The 21,538-nt window shown below is 36.5% G+C and overlaps 1 protein-coding gene across 1 annotated transcript in view; it reads left to right on the top strand.

Moving 5' to 3' along the window:
- Positions 1-14,091: 14,091 nt before the first annotated feature.
- Positions 14,092-21,538, top strand: part of APOB (apolipoprotein B) — a 37,889-nt gene continuing 30,442 nt past the window's right edge. The window contains 6 exon segments of the mRNA XM_040598520.1: positions 14,092-14,229; positions 15,880-15,918; positions 18,545-18,660; positions 19,518-19,663; positions 20,695-20,848; positions 21,033-21,188. Of these exon segments, the coding sequence (XP_040454454.1) occupies positions 14,172-14,229; positions 15,880-15,918; positions 18,545-18,660; positions 19,518-19,663; positions 20,695-20,848; positions 21,033-21,188 (669 nt within the window). The 5' untranslated portion in view covers positions 14,092-14,171.

The raw sequence follows: 21,538 nt of genomic DNA, 5'->3' as shown, positions 1-21,538 counted from the left end.
CATACTTAAGATCATGCTCTTCATTGGAATTTTTTCCCTGAGAACAGTTTTCTTTCCAGAAATGCTTGCTGATGGCTGAACATTTCTGTTTCTTAGGAATAATAACCAATAATCTACCTTTTTTCCTTCCCTTGTCAAATCTTTATTCTCCTCCTTTGGAAGAAAATATCTCTGCAATTCCATTAGAAGAATCACTGGAAATAACACCATTTTCCTGAATGTTTTCCCTAAACTGTCATAATCTAGACCTGTTCCAGTATGAAACCAGCAGAATCATTGCTCTCCAGTGTACCTAAAAATGAACAGACAGTTTTTCAGGCTTCCCCAGATCCATCTCTCATATCCCTAATTTTGGCAAACGTTGCATACTTTTGTTCACTGCACACACTTTGATGACAAGATATAATGGCTTTGATGGCTTATTCAATATTTCTTGGTAAGATGCTTCCCAGCGTTTTAGACCTGACATTTCCTGGAGTTGAGAGGAATCTCAGCATTTTTCCTTCCTGCTTTTCTTCTGTCCTCAGGTCATGGCATTCCATTTAGTCATGCAGTTCTTTGTATATTATCTTCATGTCTCCTTGGACTCTATACTCCCAGACTACACTTAAACTAGTAAACTAAACGGAACTATGGCAGTTGGGCCTTACTTTTTCTCACAGCTAAATAGCACAGTCAACAGCATGTTTTTAGCCCAGTGCAACAAACACTTGCCTAAATAACACCCAGGCACAGCTTCAGACTACTCTCAAGTCAGGAGCCATTCCCAATACACATGTTGCATGTGAGCACCCTGTTTGGTGACATGAGAGAATTTAACTTGATGGACATGGACTGTGCCACAATCCTTGGACACACACTCAGAAAGCGATCCTTGGCCCATTTCATTTTTTAGTATAAACCAACCCAATTATCCTCATTACCCTTTTCCTCAGGAACTAGTTTCATTTCTGTTCTTCTTTGCAGACATTTTCTGTTTATGTCTCTTTCTTATTCTCCATCACAGCAAATCTGTTTGTCAAATCAGTCTTTCTGTAATAAGGGGTGTTTTAATTTCTCTTTATGGAAGTTGCTATCTACATCTCTGAGCATCTTTAGGTGTGTGGATTTTTGAGCAGCCCATTCACTCGCCCAACTTCTTAGTTCCATCCCTATTTGAACACCACCTTTCCGTTCACCAGACTTTTTTCCCTTTACATTCTATTTTTTAAAAAATATATAGCTTCATTCAGGTCCCTATCCAAAGATAATATATTTTCTAGCTTTCTGGACCTTCTCTCTCATAACTATCATCGTCTTCTCTCTCTGGACCCTAACTTTAAAGAAATAGGGAAAAATTCCCATCCAAAGTAGCCTATTTATGGTCTGTTTGACTGTTGACCATTTGGTGTTTCAATCTAATCCTACTTCTGTGCTGTGGCTGAGTTACATGTCCATCAGCAGTGATTAAAGGCAGAATGCTTCCAGCACAGACTCAACTAAGAGCTGACATGGAAATGTAAAGCCCATGTGTAATTTCATTTCAAAATAATTTTTTACCAAAGTGTAAAGTAATGGGAAAATTTCAAACACTTTCCTAACATAAACGCCAAATAACTTAAATTCAACATTAGGCTTGATACTAATCCCATGAAACTGTATAATAAAAATGCTAGCATCTGAACTTTTAAGCACAACTTCCATTTCAAAAAACTGGAGAAATTTTACATTCTCAGCTTTACCTGTTTCAAGCTTTACCATCCATTACCAAGGAACCTGATTCCCCACTCTTCATTCTTCTTTAATGTACATTCTACACTCTTACTTGGGTGCATTGGGAATTATTTTGCTTAAGATACATGGAAACAAATGTCTATTGATGTAAGTCTGTTGAGAGAAAATTTTATGTGAGAACATAATTGAATCTTTGAAATTTATTTTCTAGCCCTACTAGAATCATGCCTCATGAATCAGTATTCAGACTACAAGATGGATTTTTATAGAATATAAAGTAAACATACAGAAACATCTACACTCTTTTCACAGCATTGTCAGGTGATTCACAGAGAAATGCTAGAAGCTATCAGGAGTAGTTGTAGAATTACCTTCCTCTGAAGGAAACTTCTTATCTCACATGCTTAAGCATGAAAATTTGGGTCATTTCAGAACTATGTTGTTTGTGACGTAGGTGCCTGAAGGTAATCTAAATGTCTAAGTTTCCATTACAGTCAGTGAAGATCTACGTGTTTAATCACAGGCCTCATCATGACTGTCTGATGCTATTTTGAGTTTCCTTATGTTATTGAAGTAATGGCAGCTATGACACAGTATCTATAAGAAGTACTTACCCTTTTGAAGAGGTGGCTGAAAACCAGCAAGATAGTCTAGCATATGAAATGACTTAGGATGTCCAAGTTTTAGCAAATACATAAATTACATCCTTTCTGTATCCTTGTATTATTGTATCTGCCTGTTTCAGTCTCTTGTGTTTGTATTTAGATCACCAGCCTAGTCAAGGAAATAAGTTCTCTTTTTTTTTTTTTTTGTCTTTGTAAAACATTACTGTGATAAGGTTCCAGTCCAGCTAGAACATCCAGGACGTAAACTAAACCATGACGTACATACACGAAGAGACTTAAAAAAGAAGTTTTCAAAGCTATATGTGGATCATGTTTAATACTTGTTTTTATTTAGTTATTTTTGGATTTATATTCAGATTTATTGCCAACTTTCAAACTCACTGAAAGCAAGATTAAATAGACTTGGGCATCTAGTATCATTTTTTACTCAGTGGATTATCTTCTCTGACCTTCAGTTGCTAACTGAGAAGGTTGCAAAATCTCCTGAAAGATCCATCTCATCTCCAACTACCATACGTAAGTCCTTGATACCCAAAGAATTGAAAATAAAATTGGATGGCTATGTTTCAGGAACTGACTCCACACACAAGCATCTCCCACATGTCTTCTAGTACTGCAAGAAAAGGAGACTCTCAGTGCTTTTCATCTTTCTCTATATTTGTAGTTCGTTTGTTTGCCTTTATCTTATCTCTTCTTATCTCCTGTTCAAAGCAAACAACTACAGTCTCTTGGTCTCTCCCAGATAGGAATATTTCCCATGGCTCTGACCTGCCTGTTTCTGCTCCTTCTAAGTTTCCACTATACGTTCTTTGAACTGGAACCACAGGAACAGAATAATAGCTCTGTTTGCTTTTATTTGTTACTGTTGAGAAAATACTGTTGTTTGCATAACTGGAATACTGTTTTATAATATTTTGACACTATTCTGCATTCTCTTCTTTATGTTACTGCTTTGCTTTTTTGCCCACCTGTACACATTGACCACAATTCTGAATTGTTCACACCGAGGTGCACGTTCTCTACCCCCAAATCCTTACCATTACAGTGGCATACATCTCTTCTAAACTTACCATCTGAACATTGTAGGCCTGAAGTCTACACTAAACTAGGAAACAGTGCACAAGATTGCATCATGAGTGTAGGAAATGGGCAGAGGTTTATTTCAGGAAGCCACATAGTAAAACACTTTGAAGTTATACATGGCTTAAAGCAACAGAAGTGGCCATTTTAATGAGCTGAAGTTGTGTGTGATGAGAATCTGCTAGGATGCTTTTGCAGAGGAATTCTGGATAGGATAGTGCATTCCAAGCTCTTAGTGAACAGGAAGATGAAGAGAAGATTTCAGCAGCCTAACACCAAAGCAAGACTTAGCAAAATGCTAACTCTGAGAAGAAGAAGTAAAGGTAACATTGGAATGGCGCGAGGTACAGGTGATGTGCTGAAAGTGAGAAAATGGGAAGAAGAAATGAAAGAATAACACTGCAAAATAGAATTCTTTAAGTGAAATTATGTCAATGGAAAATTAAACTGAGATACTGGATACAAGGGGAATGATGATGAAAGGTCAAGGAGTAGAAAGGCAAATGATGAAGCTGTCAGCAGAGAAGTGACTGCTGAGACCATCAAGTAGAAACAAGGAGGCAGCTTCCGAACTGAACCAAATCATCATATCAGATAGAGTAACATAACTCCATCATTGTCAACCAATTCATTCATGCAGGTGAAGTGGCTCATAGTGTTACTAGGGACCCTCTCCCTTCTCATTAAACTATGTTATAACTGGCATGTTTATATGTTGGGGTTTTATGCCAAAAAGTATAATACAGAAATTTTCTTTCTTACCAACTAAATTAAATATTTAGATGTTTTATTTAACTTGATTAAGCATGTTTTCAGAGAACTTTTAAAAAAATTAACTTCTGGAAGTTTTTCTTCTGTTATAAAAAACAGCTGAACTAAATAACACCTGAACAGCAGGATGTTCTTTTTTCTTTTCTGCTGCTATTGAAAGATGAACTTTAGCCTATTTTGCAATTTATACCTTCTATTAGTGTTAATTTGAGTGATCAGCATAATGAATCACTACATTGTTGATAGCAGAGACAATTGGACAGTTATACACAAGCATAAAGCAAATTATTCCATCTTCAATGAGCACTTTACACAAAGGAGTTTTAGCTTAAGTGGCAATAGTTCACAGCCCATTATTATGCAGAGAGATGCATTTTTTGAAGATGTCATGGACTGATTTTCAAACCCTCAGGCTCCAAAACAGAAGCTGTATACAGAAGGAATTCAGTGCCAAATGTGAGAATTTGACCAGGTAATTTGATGCTTAAAATTAATATCATGTTACTATGTCACTCAAGCCCCTGGGACATCATCAAATATGTAGGCAATGCCGGTAAGGGTTAGCAGGCTTATTTCCAACACCATTCTTTCTGACTGTATGGTGGAGTTAACAAAGATAACATGATTTTACTAATGAAAATGTACTAATACTGGAAATAAGTTTTAACCAAAACTTCAAATTTGGAAACACCTTGATTTTGGCAGAAGTTTGTGCTAATCAGTGCATGGAAGTGTGTATCTGTAGACAAGTGAGGAAATAACCATTCCACATCCAAGATGTTCACAGTAGAACTCCTATTTACTATGTAAAATAATAGGCACAAGTTACTATTCTGAACAAATACACTTATGTCATGCTGATTTATATTACATCAAGGTCATACTCCACCAAAACTGAATTTCAGTTGCAAACATATCTCTTACTAATGTGGATTTTAGGAGACACATGTCTCTTCTTATCATAAGATGACACATTTTATGAAGGAGACACATCTCCTTCAGCAATACAATAACAAAACAAAAAAAAATGTCTCATCCTGGTTAGAAGACTGCTACTTTTTTCTTTTTAAATCCATATTGATAACTTCCATATACCCAGTGCAAGCTGTTGAACTTATTTTTCTGAGAGCAATTAATTTTTTATTATGGCCACATGCATAGGTAGATTTAGGGATATACACTTCACTGACCCACCACAGACCCACAACAGAAAGTATAGATGACAAAAATAGCCTTCCCTTTTTCCTCTCTTCCTCCCTCCTTCCTTTCCTCTTCCTCTTTCTTTCCTTCCTTCCTTGCTTTCTTCCTCCCTTTCTCCCTCTTTCCCTCTTTTTTCCCCCTCCTTCCCTCCCTTTTGCTTATTAATACTGTGGTTTTACCATTACCTATTAATGGCTTATCAAGTACAGAGGTGTCTTGTGTTAGAAAGTTGCATTCTTAACTGAATGAAGGGAGCGAAAGAGCACTCAGAAAGAAATAAGAGCTCATATATAAGCTTGACATGCTATAGGTATATAAAGTCCTTAAAAAGATAATACGGTAGAACTGACAGGGTGACTTCAAACAGGGGTTTCTGAAATAAAAGCAGTATATGAAGAGGATAATACTTATCACTGCAATTTTGCCGGACAGAAAAAAGTAATAAGAAATTAACAAAGAACAGGAAAGAGGATATTTACCAGTAAAATGAAAAATTCATGAGGTACAGACAAATGCTTTACTTAAAAAAATACATTTAAAATGTTTATTTAACAGCACATTTTAGATTACTTGTACCTGCAGAGAGGAAGCACATAGTATTTTCCTGCATCACAACATGGCCCCAGATAATTAATGATATAAATATTTAGTGTAATAATGAAAAATATCTTTCTTTAAAATATGAATTTGATTCCTGTCAGTTGTACGTTAATCTAGGCTGCTATGTATTGAGTTTAGAAAGGAACCCAGAAAGAGGGTAAAAAGACCTTTCTTCTCAGAAGAATTTTCTAAAAATTAGCAATTTTGGTTATCATCAGTAGAATTGTGCTGTTTAATCAGCAAAATACTCAAGTGTATGGGTAAGCTGAAGCTATTTTAATGGTACAAAGCAAAGGCTCTTTAGGGTTAAAAGGCAGGGTTTTTTCACAAATCTTGGTGATTTGGGCTGTCCAAGAATTTAAAATCACAACCACTACAATAATGTTTCTAATTTTAAAAACATTTTTACCCTGGGAAGGAAACTGAACCCACTGCTCATTAAGGCTGTATTTACAAAGGTGACCAGAAAGTGGAAAGCCTTTGATGTCAGTACCAGTAAGATGAATGACATGTCCCCTTTCTTTGTAACTTTTCAGAGCCTCAAGCTTAACAGGTGCAGTTCATCATCCAGTAATGAAATTTATAACATGGGCCATATACAGATTAAAGTTCAGTCCCCACCTGACAGCTGTATCTACTATCACTCTTGTGGCTTCATACATTTTGTTATCATTTTTGGTAATGTCATGCAAAAAGTACTGAATCATTTTATTTTTCTTCCTTGTAAAATATTGGTGCCTTAGTAAAATGGGGGTGGGGGTGGGGGTGTGTGGGGTGGGGTGGGGGTGGGGTGGAAATCTCTTTCTCCTCCTCAGATGAGACATTAGGTAAACCTAACTATTTCCTTAACTACCATGTGCGAGCTCAGTCCACAGAGCTTTCTTGTGACCTTCAAGCAGCTATGATCTCACACGGGGCATTTTCTGAATTATTAATTATCTAACATTAGGAGAAAGCTAGTTGTGACAGCTTCCTATGCTCTGTAAGGCAAATTAGTCTTCTTCTGATTCTATTCCCTATTGCTAATGTAAGACAGAATTTTTTTCCCTATCTAAGGAAAACAGTGCCTTAAAAAGGCTTGGGAACGATCTAGTAAATTTCCATGTAATATTGTGTAGAAATTTGTGTTGCAAAATACCAGTCAGTTAAAACTATCATACTGGTGGATCAGCTCGGACACTGAGTGAAGGTGGCCTGTCAGACTCTTTTGACTTCGAGTTATTATTGAACAGCTCTCAAATGCAGAAAGAAAAATTAACTGCTCAGAGTGGTGGAAAAATGAGCTCCCAAAACACGGGGAAAAGATCTAAACATTACTCCTCAGTGTATTTGTGAGCAGCAGAAGCCAGCAAAAAGAAAAACGGCAAGGCAATAGTTCTATAAATAATAATTCTTACATTCAAAGCTTCCATTTAATTGAAGTGCAGAAAGCTAAGTATTTAACTGTAGTGTGCCTATTTGAGGAACATGGTATTCTTTAGAAAATTAACATGTGACAGATAAATATTTGGTAGAAAAAAGAATTAAAAAATGAAAGAAACTGTTTCTATGTTGATGAACTTAACTTGTAAGTCTGGAAAACAAATTGAGTCTCTGAGAAGTAGCCAGATGTGGAGATGAGGAAAAGCATCATAGAAAGCACAGTGGTGGTGTGAATTAATATTGGGAAAGCAGCTGGAATTTTGCAGGCAGAGATGGCATCCTGTGTACATGAAAGCCTGTGGAGACAGCATGAGCTCTGGCAGTATGAAGATGATGGAGGGTTGAAACCATGGGAGAGATAAAGCAAAAAGGTGCACAGATTTTCAAGTTGGAGTTCTCAAAATCCACGGTTCACTGAACCACTTATGTCATGACACTCCACTGGAATATGATATTTTGGCAGGGCTGGCGATACTGGAACATTACAACCTGGACAAAAATGATGAGAAAAATGCCACTGGTTCAATGGAAGTTACTAGAACAGCAGCATGTAATTTTGCTGCAGGAAATCCCTGGACTGTCATTGTGAAAGTAAATGGTTTACTTCTTAGCCTTACCTTTTTCGCAGATGCACTGAACATTTGTACCAGAAACAGTGTTATTAGTATTAAAAGAGACAGTAGAAGAACAATCTTCCAGAGGTGACCTTAGAAAGGAGTATTTGAATGGACAGTATGGATAAGTAAGAAATTGGAAGAAATGAAATAAAACATTAAAATAATACTGGTTTAGAAATACATCGATCACTTCACCATGTCACCTTGTTGTTGAGAGAGAATAAAGCAGATTGCAACATCTTTGTAGGAACCTTTTGGCAGAATTCAAAACTGAATTTAGAGATCTCAACCTACCACAGTTCAAAAGTACATTTCTTTGCCCAAAGACAAAACAAAATGAAGGAACTGGGAAGGTTTAATACTTTGAAAAGAGAGTGTAAATAAAAGGTTCAGTAGAATCAGTACATTTTCTTGTTAGTGCAAAAAGAAGACAGACTCTTTGCCCAGGAATATACTCAAAATAAGTAAATAAATATGTAAAAAGGAAACATTTTCCACTACCTACAAGGAGAAAAATTCTGGAGGAGATGGCTTATGCCAAATATTTTTCTACTCTTGATGCCTCAGCAGGCTTCTGGCAGCAGCTCTTAGACAAACAGAGTGTATGTTTTTGCACCTCCAACACCTCCTTTGGGAGACACAGTTTCCTCCAATTGCCATTGGGTTATAGTTAGCACCATAGGTGTTTTGCCAGAAAATACAACCATTTTTCTCTGTTGGGGAACATGCTAAGACCTAAACAGATGACACTGTGATCTGGGAAACACAGTAGAAGACTAAGACCAATGCTTCTGAGGAGCTCCCAAAGAACCAGAAATGCTGGGCCTTGACCTGAATGAGTAATTAAAAAAAAAAAAAAAAACAAACAGTGAACACCATGTAGAGGGTATACTTCTTAGAAAAGAAAAGAAGAAAGAGGGAAGAAAAAGGGGAGAAAGGAAGGAAGGGAAGAAGAAAGAGAATGAGAAGGGAAAGAGGGATGGAAGGCAAGCTACCCAAGTATTCTTTGAAATACAAGCAACTTAGTACCAAACACAACTTAAACTGTCTGTATTGCTGTCTTGCAAAAGTCATTGAGTGAAAATGAGACGCAAAACTTAATAAAGAGTCTAAATCAGTTAACTGAGGAGGACTTAATCCTAAAACAATGCAACAACAAACAGATGATAAAATTTCTGGTAGATGTGTCCACTGAAGGTGCTATCACGTCCATCTCTTAACAGTACTGTGAAAACATTTGACCTGTCTCCAGTGATAGAAAAAGGAAATCAAGCAGAATAAAATACCATGGTCTATAATATATAATATAATGTATATAATAAAATATATACATAATACAATATATACATAATGGTATATATAGTAATTATAGAATATATAATTAAAGGTTAATGTTTTTTCTGTCTTTATATCAGTATTAGCAAAGCCATTGTTGGCATTGCCAAAACAAGCATAGAAAAACCAGTTCCTCATGGAAAATACAGGGTAGAAAGGAGGAGGTTCAGTTTCCGATGAGTGATTTGATGCAGTTTCCTCTGTGCAGCTGTGGAAAAAAGCATAGTGAAGTCTGGAGACAAAATTTGATTAAATAAGTTGTTCTTTCTAGAATCGAATCTAGACTTTGAATGTCAGGAGAACTTCTGCAACTAAAACTTTGCAAAAAATAAAGTGTTAATGCACAGTATGGCTAAGAAACAAATTTGAAGCCCATCAGTTTAAGAGGGTCAGTTAAAGTTTAAGTGTTAGATGTGTTTTCTGTTTAATGGTATTCATATGACCATCCTAAATAAAATAGAATAAATGTTACAAAGATACACACATATATACTGAAAAGAAAGGATCAGTAAAGGTACCTCTACAGTACTGTGGAGACCATCAAGACATGCCATATGTACCTTAAGTACAGGACACCATTGTGCAATTACAGAATAGGAGGTATAAAAAATGCTTTCCCCTGCTGGCTCCCAGCTATATGCTGGCATTAATTTACTGTGATCAGTTTCTTTAGCTTTTCTAAATTCTACAGATGACTGGTACCATCAAATCCATTTTCATTATACGTGATATACTAATAGGTATGATGTGCCATGGCTTATGAGTGAGAGTTTAAGCAGTCTGAAAGTAAGCAATACCTGTTCTCAGTCCTTAGCCCTCATCCATGCTGCATGTGTTATGTTTGTATTTATTCCACATGTGGAATACATATGTAGCTGAAGCTAGGACTTTGTACTACCAGATACATGTCCCAACATGCACAGGAGTTGTTTCATCATTTAGTTGTTCAATTTTCTGGCTCTACAGACTTCAAATCATGGCTACATAGTAGTCCAGGTTCATGAGAAAGGCTGCTCCTGACCAGAACTACATGTAGCCTTATACATAGGACACTAATCCATAGGATCAAACGATTTCTCATGATGCCAAAGCAGGAACCTTGGTTATCTACTTCTCAAGCAAGTGCTGTAGTTCCAATGGAAATGCAGTGGTTCCAGTCATTTGGAGTACAGTAATGCATCCAAATACATAACTTCTTCGTATATGTGTGAGGAGGCAGTAGTCTGTTAATATTGCAGGTAGACGGAAGGCCATGAAGGACAGAACGTCAAATGATCATGCCTTCATCATTTGGTTGGACTCCCCTGTACAAGACTCAGAGCATCCTGATCTAGTAAGGTCTGGTTTGAGTGTGTTGTTGGACTAGATAACTTTTAGACATCCCTTCCAAACCAGGTTTATTCTACAATTCTGTAATTGCTAAGGCTTCCACATCATGTCAGAGATTTTCCATATCCATAACACTCATGTACAAGTTATCTCTCCATACAAAATTAATTCAGCATATTGGAAGTATTGTCATACTTCCTACATTTCATAAGACCAGTGACTCAGGCAATACACAGTATGTCTGACAAATGCATAATGACAAAAGTAGTGAATTTTGTGAACATCCAGTCCATGCATGTGTATGTGATGCTTTCAGTTTATCAGTTGTTCTTTACATATATGAACTGCACTCACTCCATGTTCTACAAAGAATCTGTGCATGTTCTATGTTTTTCATTTTTAGGTAGTACTGACATATGAACACGCAGACCATCCTAAACCAATGGCAAAATTTTTAGGAAAGAAAGAAGACATAATTGGCAAAATTCATTAAATGTATGACAGATCCAGCTAGCTTATTTCATTAGCATTAATAAATGCCCTGCATTTTCCTCAATATGCCATGACGCTTCATTTCACTAATGATTAGTTACCAGATGCTGATGTAATTTTTATCTCCTTTAGGGAATTTTCCCCTTACTAGTTTCTTCTAAGAAAAAATATCTGAAATTTCCAGAAATAGTTCCTATCTAAATGTAATTTGACCATTGTTTTTTTAATAATTTTTAATATTGATATTTAAGTTTTTTGAAGGGAATGGTGAACAAACTGAAGTGTCTCTGGCAGTACCTATTACTTCAACAATGCTACCTTACCGTGGTGAGCACCAAGGCCCAAACTGTCCCTGTTTCTTAGTAATGTGGACTAAAGGAAAAAACATTCTTAAGGGAGGAGAAACATGGAACACAGCATTCACCTCAATTGGCTTGATCCAAGGACATCTGGAAAACTTCCATGCAGGTGTTTGGATTTTAGATCAGGACCAAATCTGTGCAGATTAGAGATATGCAGCATATACCAAAGATTGGACTTGCTTCCAGTGTAGAACATCAGGGAGTAAAGTTTGATGTTTCTGTCATCCCATCCTTTCTTTTTTCAAATCTGCACCAATACCCTCTGCCTGTCTTTGTCACACAGAGTGCAAAAGCTACAAAAATGTAAGAGCTATGATACAGTCATGGGGGTTCAGAATGGTTCCATCTCCAAAGTCTTCATTTCACTTCAAGAGATGCACTCAGAGGAGAGTAGGACTTAGCCAGAGTCATTGAGAAACAAAAAATTAAATGAGGCAATACGATTTAAAACAGATTCATGTGAAAGATAAATTGTGTTCTCAGCTCAAAGCCCACAGGTCACAGAAATAGTTGAAATGGGAATTTTATGTTGTCTAAATCTGTGTGAATATTGACTTTTTCCGATGAGCTGAAAGCATGGGGATTCCTTGATGATTGAATAGATAAAAGTAGTGTGTGGCATTTTGTGGCACCTGTTGTGAAAAAAAATGCTGTCCCTGACGAGGCAATACAGCAATATAAACCTGTCACAGTAGAGTCGTGCACCAATATTACCTGCATACTTATGGGCTGAGACATAATTTCTCTAATCCCTTTTATGTTTTTGCAACATCATGTTAATACAGTCAGCCTCAGCTTGAGCCAAAATAACCACCCGAAAGCAGTGAGGAGACACAGGCAAAATAGGGAAATAGCTAAGAAATCTCGGAATGCTGGGCACTCCAGAGCCCTATTTATCTGAAGTGCTAAAGTGGACAAAATAATAGATTTTAAGTAATAGTCAAAACCTCTTGAAGTTTGAATGCAGAAAAGGATCAAATGCTGTGGGCAGTTATGATATTTTTGAACAGTCTCTTTGGTAGAATCATAGTACAGAGTAAAATCATTGTTATGTATCACAACAGATATTGAGGCAGCTGTGGACACAAAAGTAAACAAAAACCTAGACTGATTTTTAAAAGTAAAAATAATCATGTCCTCTTGGTAGTTTTATTGTATCTGTGGTTTGTATAAGCCAAGGACAGAAATCAAAATGCAAAAATCTAAGAAATTCTTCATGGTGCCTCTGATACTGATGAATCCATGAAATAAATTTCTTCAATAAAGCTTTCTGAAATCTCATGCTCTTATTAATGTCATTAGGCAAAAATTAATGTCATCAGACAAAATCCTAATTATAAAAGAGATGTCTTCCTTATTGGAAAGTATGCCCCACCACACATCAGTGCTTGCCATTTGGTTGAACTGACGTTAGGGGTTACACGATCAAAGTGCAGCCTGGGAAACATAACCTAGCTATTAAGTTCAAGAGAGAAAGGGTATGAAGAAATAAGAGACTTTAAAGATAGCTACTGTGATGCATGGTAACATGGTAACATTTCAAGGGAAAAGAGATTACTGCTTACCTAAGCCAAAATTTGATTTTTGATTCAACAAGCTAAGAGGATATATTTTGATTTGGCAATGTCAAAACATTTCCATTTGATCGCATATATTGAAATTAAATTTACTGAACAAAATATTCTTGATAATTTCCATAATCAATTGTTTTTTACTGCAGTTATGACAGATATCAGTAAAGAAAAAATTCAGACTGCAAGAATGTCTCATGACATAAACCCAGTCTTTTTTACCAATATATATATATTCATAAAAAGGTTTTTTGTTTGTTTCTATTTTAAGCAGGTTTATCTTCTTCATAGGTTTATCTTCTTCATTCAGATAAGTTTTGTCATCTTATTTTAATATTTTTGCTATTATTAGAAAACAAAAGAAACTGAATCCAGAACTGAAGAAACAAAAGAATTACACAGAGCTTACTTTCAACATGAACAAGACCTGATTTACCAGAATATTGTATGTAAGTGTAAAATAATTTTTAGAAAGGTATATGATGAATTTTAGTACAACAAAGGAAAAATCTCAAATGTTCATTCTCCTGCCTTTAAAGGGAAGAGGTCTAAATTGTACAATACTATCATTTTCTCAAGTACTCATACCCTTAAGCTCTCAACATCTATACTGAAAGTATGTTGCAGTGATCATTTCATCCAGCCATAATTTATGCATTGCAATCATTCCTGTGTAGGTGTGGGAAATGTATTTCAATACGTTGTTGGAGTCTGCAGCTGAGGGATTTGGCTTTTAAAAAATCTGTTAAAGAAAAAAACCAATGAACTGGAAGAGTGACATCTCCAGTATATGCTCAAGTCTTCTGCCTTCAGGGACTCCCAGCAACCAAAGCAGAGTGTATCCTGGAGTGCAGTGAGGATCTGGGACTCTCACCTTTGGACCTTTGGCAATTTGCTCTGAGCTTTCTAAACCGTTTGCCTCAGCTGCTTGCTACAGACTATATAAGTGGAGGTCCAAGTCAGAAGGCTCATTCTCCCTGTGAGGCAGTAGGGAAGAGGTGAAGAGGGAAGGGAAGGAAAAAGAAAGAGCAGCAAGAGGGTTCGGGGCTCACCATGGGCCCTGTGCAGCTCTTGCTGCTCTTGCTGCTGCTCAGCAATGGTGTTCTCACACGTAAGTATTGCCTTTTATGTTAGTGCTTTTTGCTGCTTTATTTATAAACCCATTAAAACAACAATAATGCAAAAAACAGCAGGACAATGGCTTAGAGAATTAGAGAAGGTACGTGTAGCAAATATACCATCTCTTCCCTGCGTATGACTGGACAATCATGAGAAGATCCCAAGTCACAAATGTCACTTGATGTCTTTTGATCAGATGTAATGTATTTTGCAACTTGTAAGGAATTCACATACTTCATTTTGGCCTAATTGTTTTTCTGTAGTGCAGTCCTTTTAAACCCCCATGGAGACAGTGGAGCCTGGAGATACCATACAGACTTATCCTAGCTGTTGCTATTTTGTGGCCCATGTGAAGGTGGAGATCAATAAAGCAAAATGTATTTGGCTGGCAATACTGATGTTTGAAATACAGTTTGCTGTTAAAGGGACAGAGTCATCGGTAGTAGTAGTAAAAGAAGTAGGCCAGCAAAGTTTTTTTTTTTCCTAAGATCAGAAAAGATGGCCTAGATCAATATGGTGCTGTGGATTGCGAGCTATCCTTGCTTCCCAAGAAGGGGCTTTTTAGAATATGATGCTGTAGTGTTACTAAAGACTTCAGGAACCCTAAGGAGGAAGGTTAGCCTGGGGCCAGTTGTGCAGGTCTGGTTTTATATGCAGATCAAATTAATCATAAATACACCTTTATTGAACTAATATTCTGTTGTTGACTGCTGTTATACAATTTTAAAGGATGGACTTGTTTCTGATGGTTATTAATAATGTTGTTATTCTTACTATCGTAACAGCAATAGTAGTATTAGTGTTGCTATTGCTGCTACTGAAACTAATGCTACATCATTTCTGTAGAGTGGTCAGCCTTCGAATTCCCAGAACAAAAACTTGGAAAATGTGCAGAGAATATTGTGAAAAGTGCTGGAATTCATGTGTAATATCTGAAAGAATGACATAGAATAAAATGAATGCAGCAAATTTAGTAGATTTTGGTTTATTTTAAATAGTTACATGGGACATACCTAAGGCAGATCGGAGCAAATGTTTTTTCTTGACTTGAATAGGCTTCCAGTCAGTGTTCCTTTCCTCCAAAGAATGAACTCTCAACACTCAGAAAAGATTTAATAGCAGATAATTGTAGTACTAATCATCAAAGTTGTCCTTTTATGAATGTACAAAAAGCAAAATATAGCCATTCATCCATTATGCAGTATATTTTTGTGCGCTCAAATAGACTAAAAATTTTAAAGTAAACTGTATTATATGGTACATTTCATCTGTCTACCCCTACATTTTGTGCCCACCATTTATAAACTATTTCACATAACACAGGGCTTTTAAAAAACTTGTTAACATAGAAGCTGATCCTTCTCAGCTTAAATCAAAATAATTCAATTCAGTGACTTAAAGATTTTATTCTGAGGTCTTAGTTCACAATCCCAAGGCAGATACTATAGCTCCCTTTAGATTTGACTCTGTACTGTCAATGTTAAGAGTAGCTTTGTTACTTACTTCAGTATGCCAAACTACATTAAGAGTTGTTATGAATTGAAAAGATCTTACAAAGAAAATTTAGTATTTCCATTTATATTTCTATAGCCTTTGTTTTATAGCTTTTCCAGCTTTTAATTCTTGGTTTTATTCTTTACAGAAGAAGAAACACCTGAAAGTGGAAATCCAGGATGTTCAAGTAAATGACTTCTTGCATCTGCTTTTGTTGTCTTATGTTCCTATATTAACTGAATGCATATCTCAAAGCCTGACTTTTCCTATTCTATAAATCTCTTCCTCTGAAATAACTGAAACAAAAGTGATGGCGATGTTTTGATATCTTTATTGCCATTTATTTTAGGTATTTAATTATCCATAAGGCTTAGCTCAAAGAATTTTAAAAGTTTCCTAAGATCAAGTTTCTAAACTTTTAAAAAGCTCTCATTAAGAAACTACTTTCCATTGTTTTGTTGATTTCTTTATTGTCAGGTGCGAATTCCTTCATCTAGAAATCCCTGTTTATCAGATATGAAGCTTTAGCAGTGAGGTTATGTACATTACACTTTACGTGAGCTGAATCTCACTTGTCATTTACCCTTCACAGTAGCTGCTAAACCCACAGAACTGCACTTGAATATCTAACTGAATACCTGTAGAATAAATCATCAACTCTGTCAGCAAGGACAGCAATTTCTTAAAACAAGACAAGACTCAGGAAATGCTGACTTTATGCGCTATCTTTATAATGAACTCTGACTGGCCTTGGCTGCTTGGTTAGATACATAATGTTCCACCATAGGGTCAAAGTACTGAATGGGTTGTTTTGTTCTGTGTCTTTAGGATTTTTTTCCCTTGTTGGATGCTTTAGCACCATCTCCAGGCAACTGGGTTTATTTCAACTGCCTGAACCAACTCAAAGACTTCTGGGCTTCGTTGCCAATTTCTTGTGTATTTTTGATACAATAAATTATTTGGTATTTGCATTTCCAATCTTATCATTTCCCTATTCCTTTTCCATTTATTTCTGTTTAAAAGCAGGAAATGAAGCAATAATTAACCTTTTGCTTTAGCATATCAGATACTAGTGTTGCGAAAACTTCTGAGAATTTACAGTTAAGCAATGTTATGATCCAGGATAGCCAAAACTGACAGGCAAGGCACAGTGTTGAATTCTTTTATAGGAGTAATATTTAAAGGTTAATTAGATAATTTAATTCAGTTTTCAAATGTTTGTAAGATGCTGATTACTGCATGGTAGCTAGTATTAATTATATTGATTCTGTTTAGCAATTACATGAAATTAATCTCAGTTAAAACACTATTAAAGTTTGTAACACTTGTAAAAGTGATAATCCAAGCAGGAAATACAAGATTTATAGTACTGTTCTGTTCTCCTCTCTAAGTATGTAATTCTGTGACATAATGGGCAGGATAGCATTGCCATTGGCCTCTGACATGACAAATATTTTATAAAAGAGAAAGAGCAAGCTACATTCATGGCAGGTTAAGCCAGGCATAATATCACAAACTTGGTTGTGGGCATATGGGTTTATACCAAGAGGACTTTACCCTTTTTCTTCTATAAAAGTAGATGAGGATTCCGATATGTTCAGACAGTCACCAATAACCACAGAGGAGCAATTTAGCAAATGGCTTTTCACTCAGCATCACAACAGCATCACAGTGAGTTGCTCAGTCTAAACAGAGGGAAAAGTAACTTTTTGTTCAGATCTAACACAATCCCTTAAAGTGCCTAATCATCACATGTTTAGTTCAAAATTATGTCTGCAGTTATAATTGGAGTGAATTGTAATCAAGGACATCATTTGGCATATATTATGCATTCCAGACACCAAAAGAAGATCTTATATCCCTGTGTTTGACACGGAGACAAAATATTTTTTTCTTTATGTTTCTGTTACCACATTCATTCCTGCTTGTAGGGTTTAAAATTACAGATTAATTGCCTCTGAAAGCAACAGGGATAGATTAAACACGCATGAAATTCATCCCTTTGAGGATGTTTTGGGGGCTTCCTTTGATAAAAAGAGAAACACCTCTGCAAATACTTCCTCCTCCCTTATTCTTGCTCATAACTGAGTGCTTTTGCCTTGTTCTGGATGCTTTTCATTTAACTAAAGTTTATCCCCATTAAAAAGAGTCTACTCCAGTAAAATCTGCTGATCTACTAAGTGAGTTAGAGCAGATCGTGCTTCAGGAGAATCTAGGGTAGAAAAGTGCTCTGTAGATTCAGGTGAAATGATACTGAGAAATGCTGCTAGTTTTACTGTTCTGTGGGTTTTTTGTGCTTATTTGCTTTCAGTCTTAAGTCATGTGACTTAGATCGAACAGCTCCTTGCATTTGAATTATGATGGAAGAATCTGAGCTGAAACAAATAATTTTATTACCAATTTCAAAGCTACCATTTGATTGGTTTAATTTAGAAGAAATAAGGTCATTTTAAAAATAGTTCCACATTTTATGTTTTCTGCCATTTTTGTCATTTACTTTAATGGGACATGATTTAAAGGCCGCATGGGTTTATATTGTCACATCTCATCAAATGCCAGTGGACCTCAAAACTTATGCTTCCCCCACAAGTTTTGTCTTATGCTTCAGAAAGTGTTTAGCTGACATGAAGACATTAGTTCTTTATCTTAAAGCTATTCTGTTGAAGGAAATAGTGGGAGGGTCCTCATGCTTCCTTTGTATGTGGCATTCATGTCAGTTACACAACACTAAGCATGTGTTGTAAGGATCTACATATGGATATCTTACCCAAGTCACAAAAGCACTTTTTTTTTTTTTTTCCTCCCAACTGCAGAAGATGCAACCAGATTTAAACACCTCAGAAAGTATGTTTACTTATATGAAGCAGAAACATCAAATGGAATCACAGGAACAGCAGATTCACGAAGTGGTTCAAAGATCACTTGCAAGGTAGGAAAAGAGGAGTAAATACAACTGATTGGGACTGTGTACTGAATAACATGGGAGCTGACAGCTGAGAAGCATCCTTCACTGTTTTTCCAAACATATCACTCTTCTGAAAGGCACCTGTCAAGACTCCTGAAAACTAAGCCCTCCCTGTTCCAGACAGAAGGCACTGAGGATGGTAGAAGTCCTTCATATCACGGTGCCAGTGCATTTCAATCCTGATCTGTCTGTACTTTAACATGAAAGAGGGTGGAGACATGGTAGTTCAGTTTTCCTTAGCTCCGGGGCTGAGTCTACCAATGTTCATGAAACAATTCTAGAAGTTGAACTAAAATAGCTAATTGATGCCATGAAGACCACTTGATAGCCTGTGCATGGTAACAGTCAAGACAGGATCAGGGCTGTAGAAGTAAAAGGTCCTGTAGCCTATTACACTACCCAATATCCTTCTGTCTTGCCCAAAATTTTCCCGTCATGGGGGGGGCGGAGGTGGTTCTGAAATGGAGTAACTGGGGAAAATATTTTTTTATTTAGCACACACTGTTCTGACAGAGTCTGAACATTGATCAGTGTAATGACTCAAGTTATCATACAGTTATTCTAGTATTATAAATATTCGGAACCTAAGTTGCTTGTTTACCTTGTATATAGTATAACCATGCAAATATCTACTTTCATATCTTCTCCCTCAAGTTACCTTAAGCTATTTAGAGTACTTTAGAATCTCCCAACAGCTGCTAGCAGGGTGATTCTGACACTTTACAAAACCCAAGGAATACCACATTTTCAAAACTGTAACTGGATGATCCTGGAAAGATGATAATGAAAAAAGAATAAACACGTCATATTTGTGTTTTCAGGTCGAACTGGAGGTACCACAGCTGTGCCGCTTCATCCTGAGGACAATGCATTGCTCCCTGAGAGAGACGTTTGGTGTTGACACTGAGGGAAGGGCCGTGCTGAAAAAGTCAAAGAACTCTGAGGACTTTGCAAATGCCATGTCCAAGTAAGCAATATCAATTATCACCAATACTTGTAGCTTAGCATGGAATGGGCTGCAATGTTGCAGTCCACCCTGACTATATTTTCCAGGCATAGAACACATATCATGATAACATGGTAGATTTATAAGCTATTCCCACAGCAAAACTCTCCCTGATACAATTTAGGGCTAACTTGGCACAGTTCTCAATTGCAAGTAGAGAAGGGTTTTTTCCATCCAGAATTTTCACCTGCAATGTTTTTGTCCTTTATATAATCTACATCAGGAAACTGTTGGGTAGTCCCCTAAAGGAGTATTGCAAGTTCCTTCTTGTAAGCAAATTCTCAAATGGCTGTGTGTAGCCATTATAAGATCATTTCCCTTTGCTGACATGGTACAAAGACTGTGCAATAGAAAGGCATTTTAGACTGAAGTCCAGTTTTCCCGTCCCAATCTTTAATGACCTATGCAACTTATCTTTTCCATGCTTATCTGCTTTCGCAACTTATTGCTACTACTCCCTCCATCCAACTAGTCTCTAGTGCTTGTCAGTGCATATTTTACTCAAGCACCTTCGTGCTTGTTTCAGTGCCTCAGTATTCACTCCATCTTGTTTCACAAGCCATAGATCTCAAAACAACTTGAGACAGTGTTAAAACATGTTTTTCAGAAAACTATCAAGGCTTTATTTAAAGACTGCAACTAAGTAGAGAATCCTTCCCATCATTTTGTAGCCCACTGCAGTGGTTAATAATTACCTCATTCTGAAAACTTACTAATCTCCTCTGAATTTGTGCACTTCCAACTTCCAGTCTTTGCTCTTGATATTTGCTTGTCCTTAGATGACGTAGTAGCTGATATCAGAATGTCCTTGGTTAGAATTTTCCTGCTTTAATAGTAAAACCCTTTAATAGTGACAAGAGTGTATAGTAAATAATGACAGACCAAGATAAACATGATGGTTTAACTATAGCCCAGCAATTTATTGATAGCATGTTCTTCGCTGGGTGGCTTTAACATGGTTTCATACTAATGCTGAGGGTTTTTTTGGGCAGGCATGAACTAAAATTCAGCATTCAGGATGGAACAAAAGTCAAACTGTATCCAGAGAAGGATGAACCTCTGAATGTGCTGAATCTCAAGAGAGGAATCATCTCAGCTCTACTTGTGCCAACAGAAACAGTAGAAAACATAAAAACTATTTCAATGGTAGGTGTTTTGAAAACATTCACTTTATTTCCTTAACAAATGGAAGAAACCTCACCTAGCAGAGTTACTCCTGAGCATCATTTTCAAAAGACCTGGAAACTCAGTTGAGAAAGGGTGCCTTTCAGCTAGATCAGAAAATTTCTGACAGTATGAATAAAGACACTGATTTCTTTTTTCTTTCTAGGATACTGTATATGGAAAGTGTGACAGTGAAGTTGAATTCAAATCTAGAAAAGGAAATGTTGCAGAAGATATTTCAATTAACAGGGACCTGAAAGCCTGTGACAATTTTAGTCCCATCAGAGATTATGTCAGCCCTATTGCCATTGTAAAGGGACTAGTAAGTATACCATTAAAAAATACATAAAATATTCTTCGCTACATCACTTTAAATGAGAAACAGCCACTGCAACAACTAAATTCTGTATTTATCTTCTTAAAGCTTAAATAGGTTATCTACACCCTTGCATTATATCAGGCTGTAGTTTTGTTGGCAATCAGAGAAAAACAGATGCAGAGGAAGAGTTTAATTACCTACTTTCATGTTCTTCTCCTTATTTTTTTAAAGGAGAGCTTTTCATGGGTGGAGTTAGTACTGTGCACTACATAATAACCTATCAGATTCTATCCAAATTTTCAGTTTTATGAGTCGCAAGTTTCAGCATTTAAATTTCATGTGAAACATGGAGT

The sequence above is a fragment of the Falco naumanni genome, chromosome 6 (genome assembly GCF_017639655.2).
Source record: "Falco naumanni isolate bFalNau1 chromosome 6, bFalNau1.pat, whole genome shotgun sequence".
In the NCBI taxonomy this organism is placed as follows: Eukaryota; Metazoa; Chordata; class Aves; order Falconiformes; family Falconidae; genus Falco; species Falco naumanni.
This window is presented reverse-complemented; position numbering and strand designations above follow the sequence as displayed.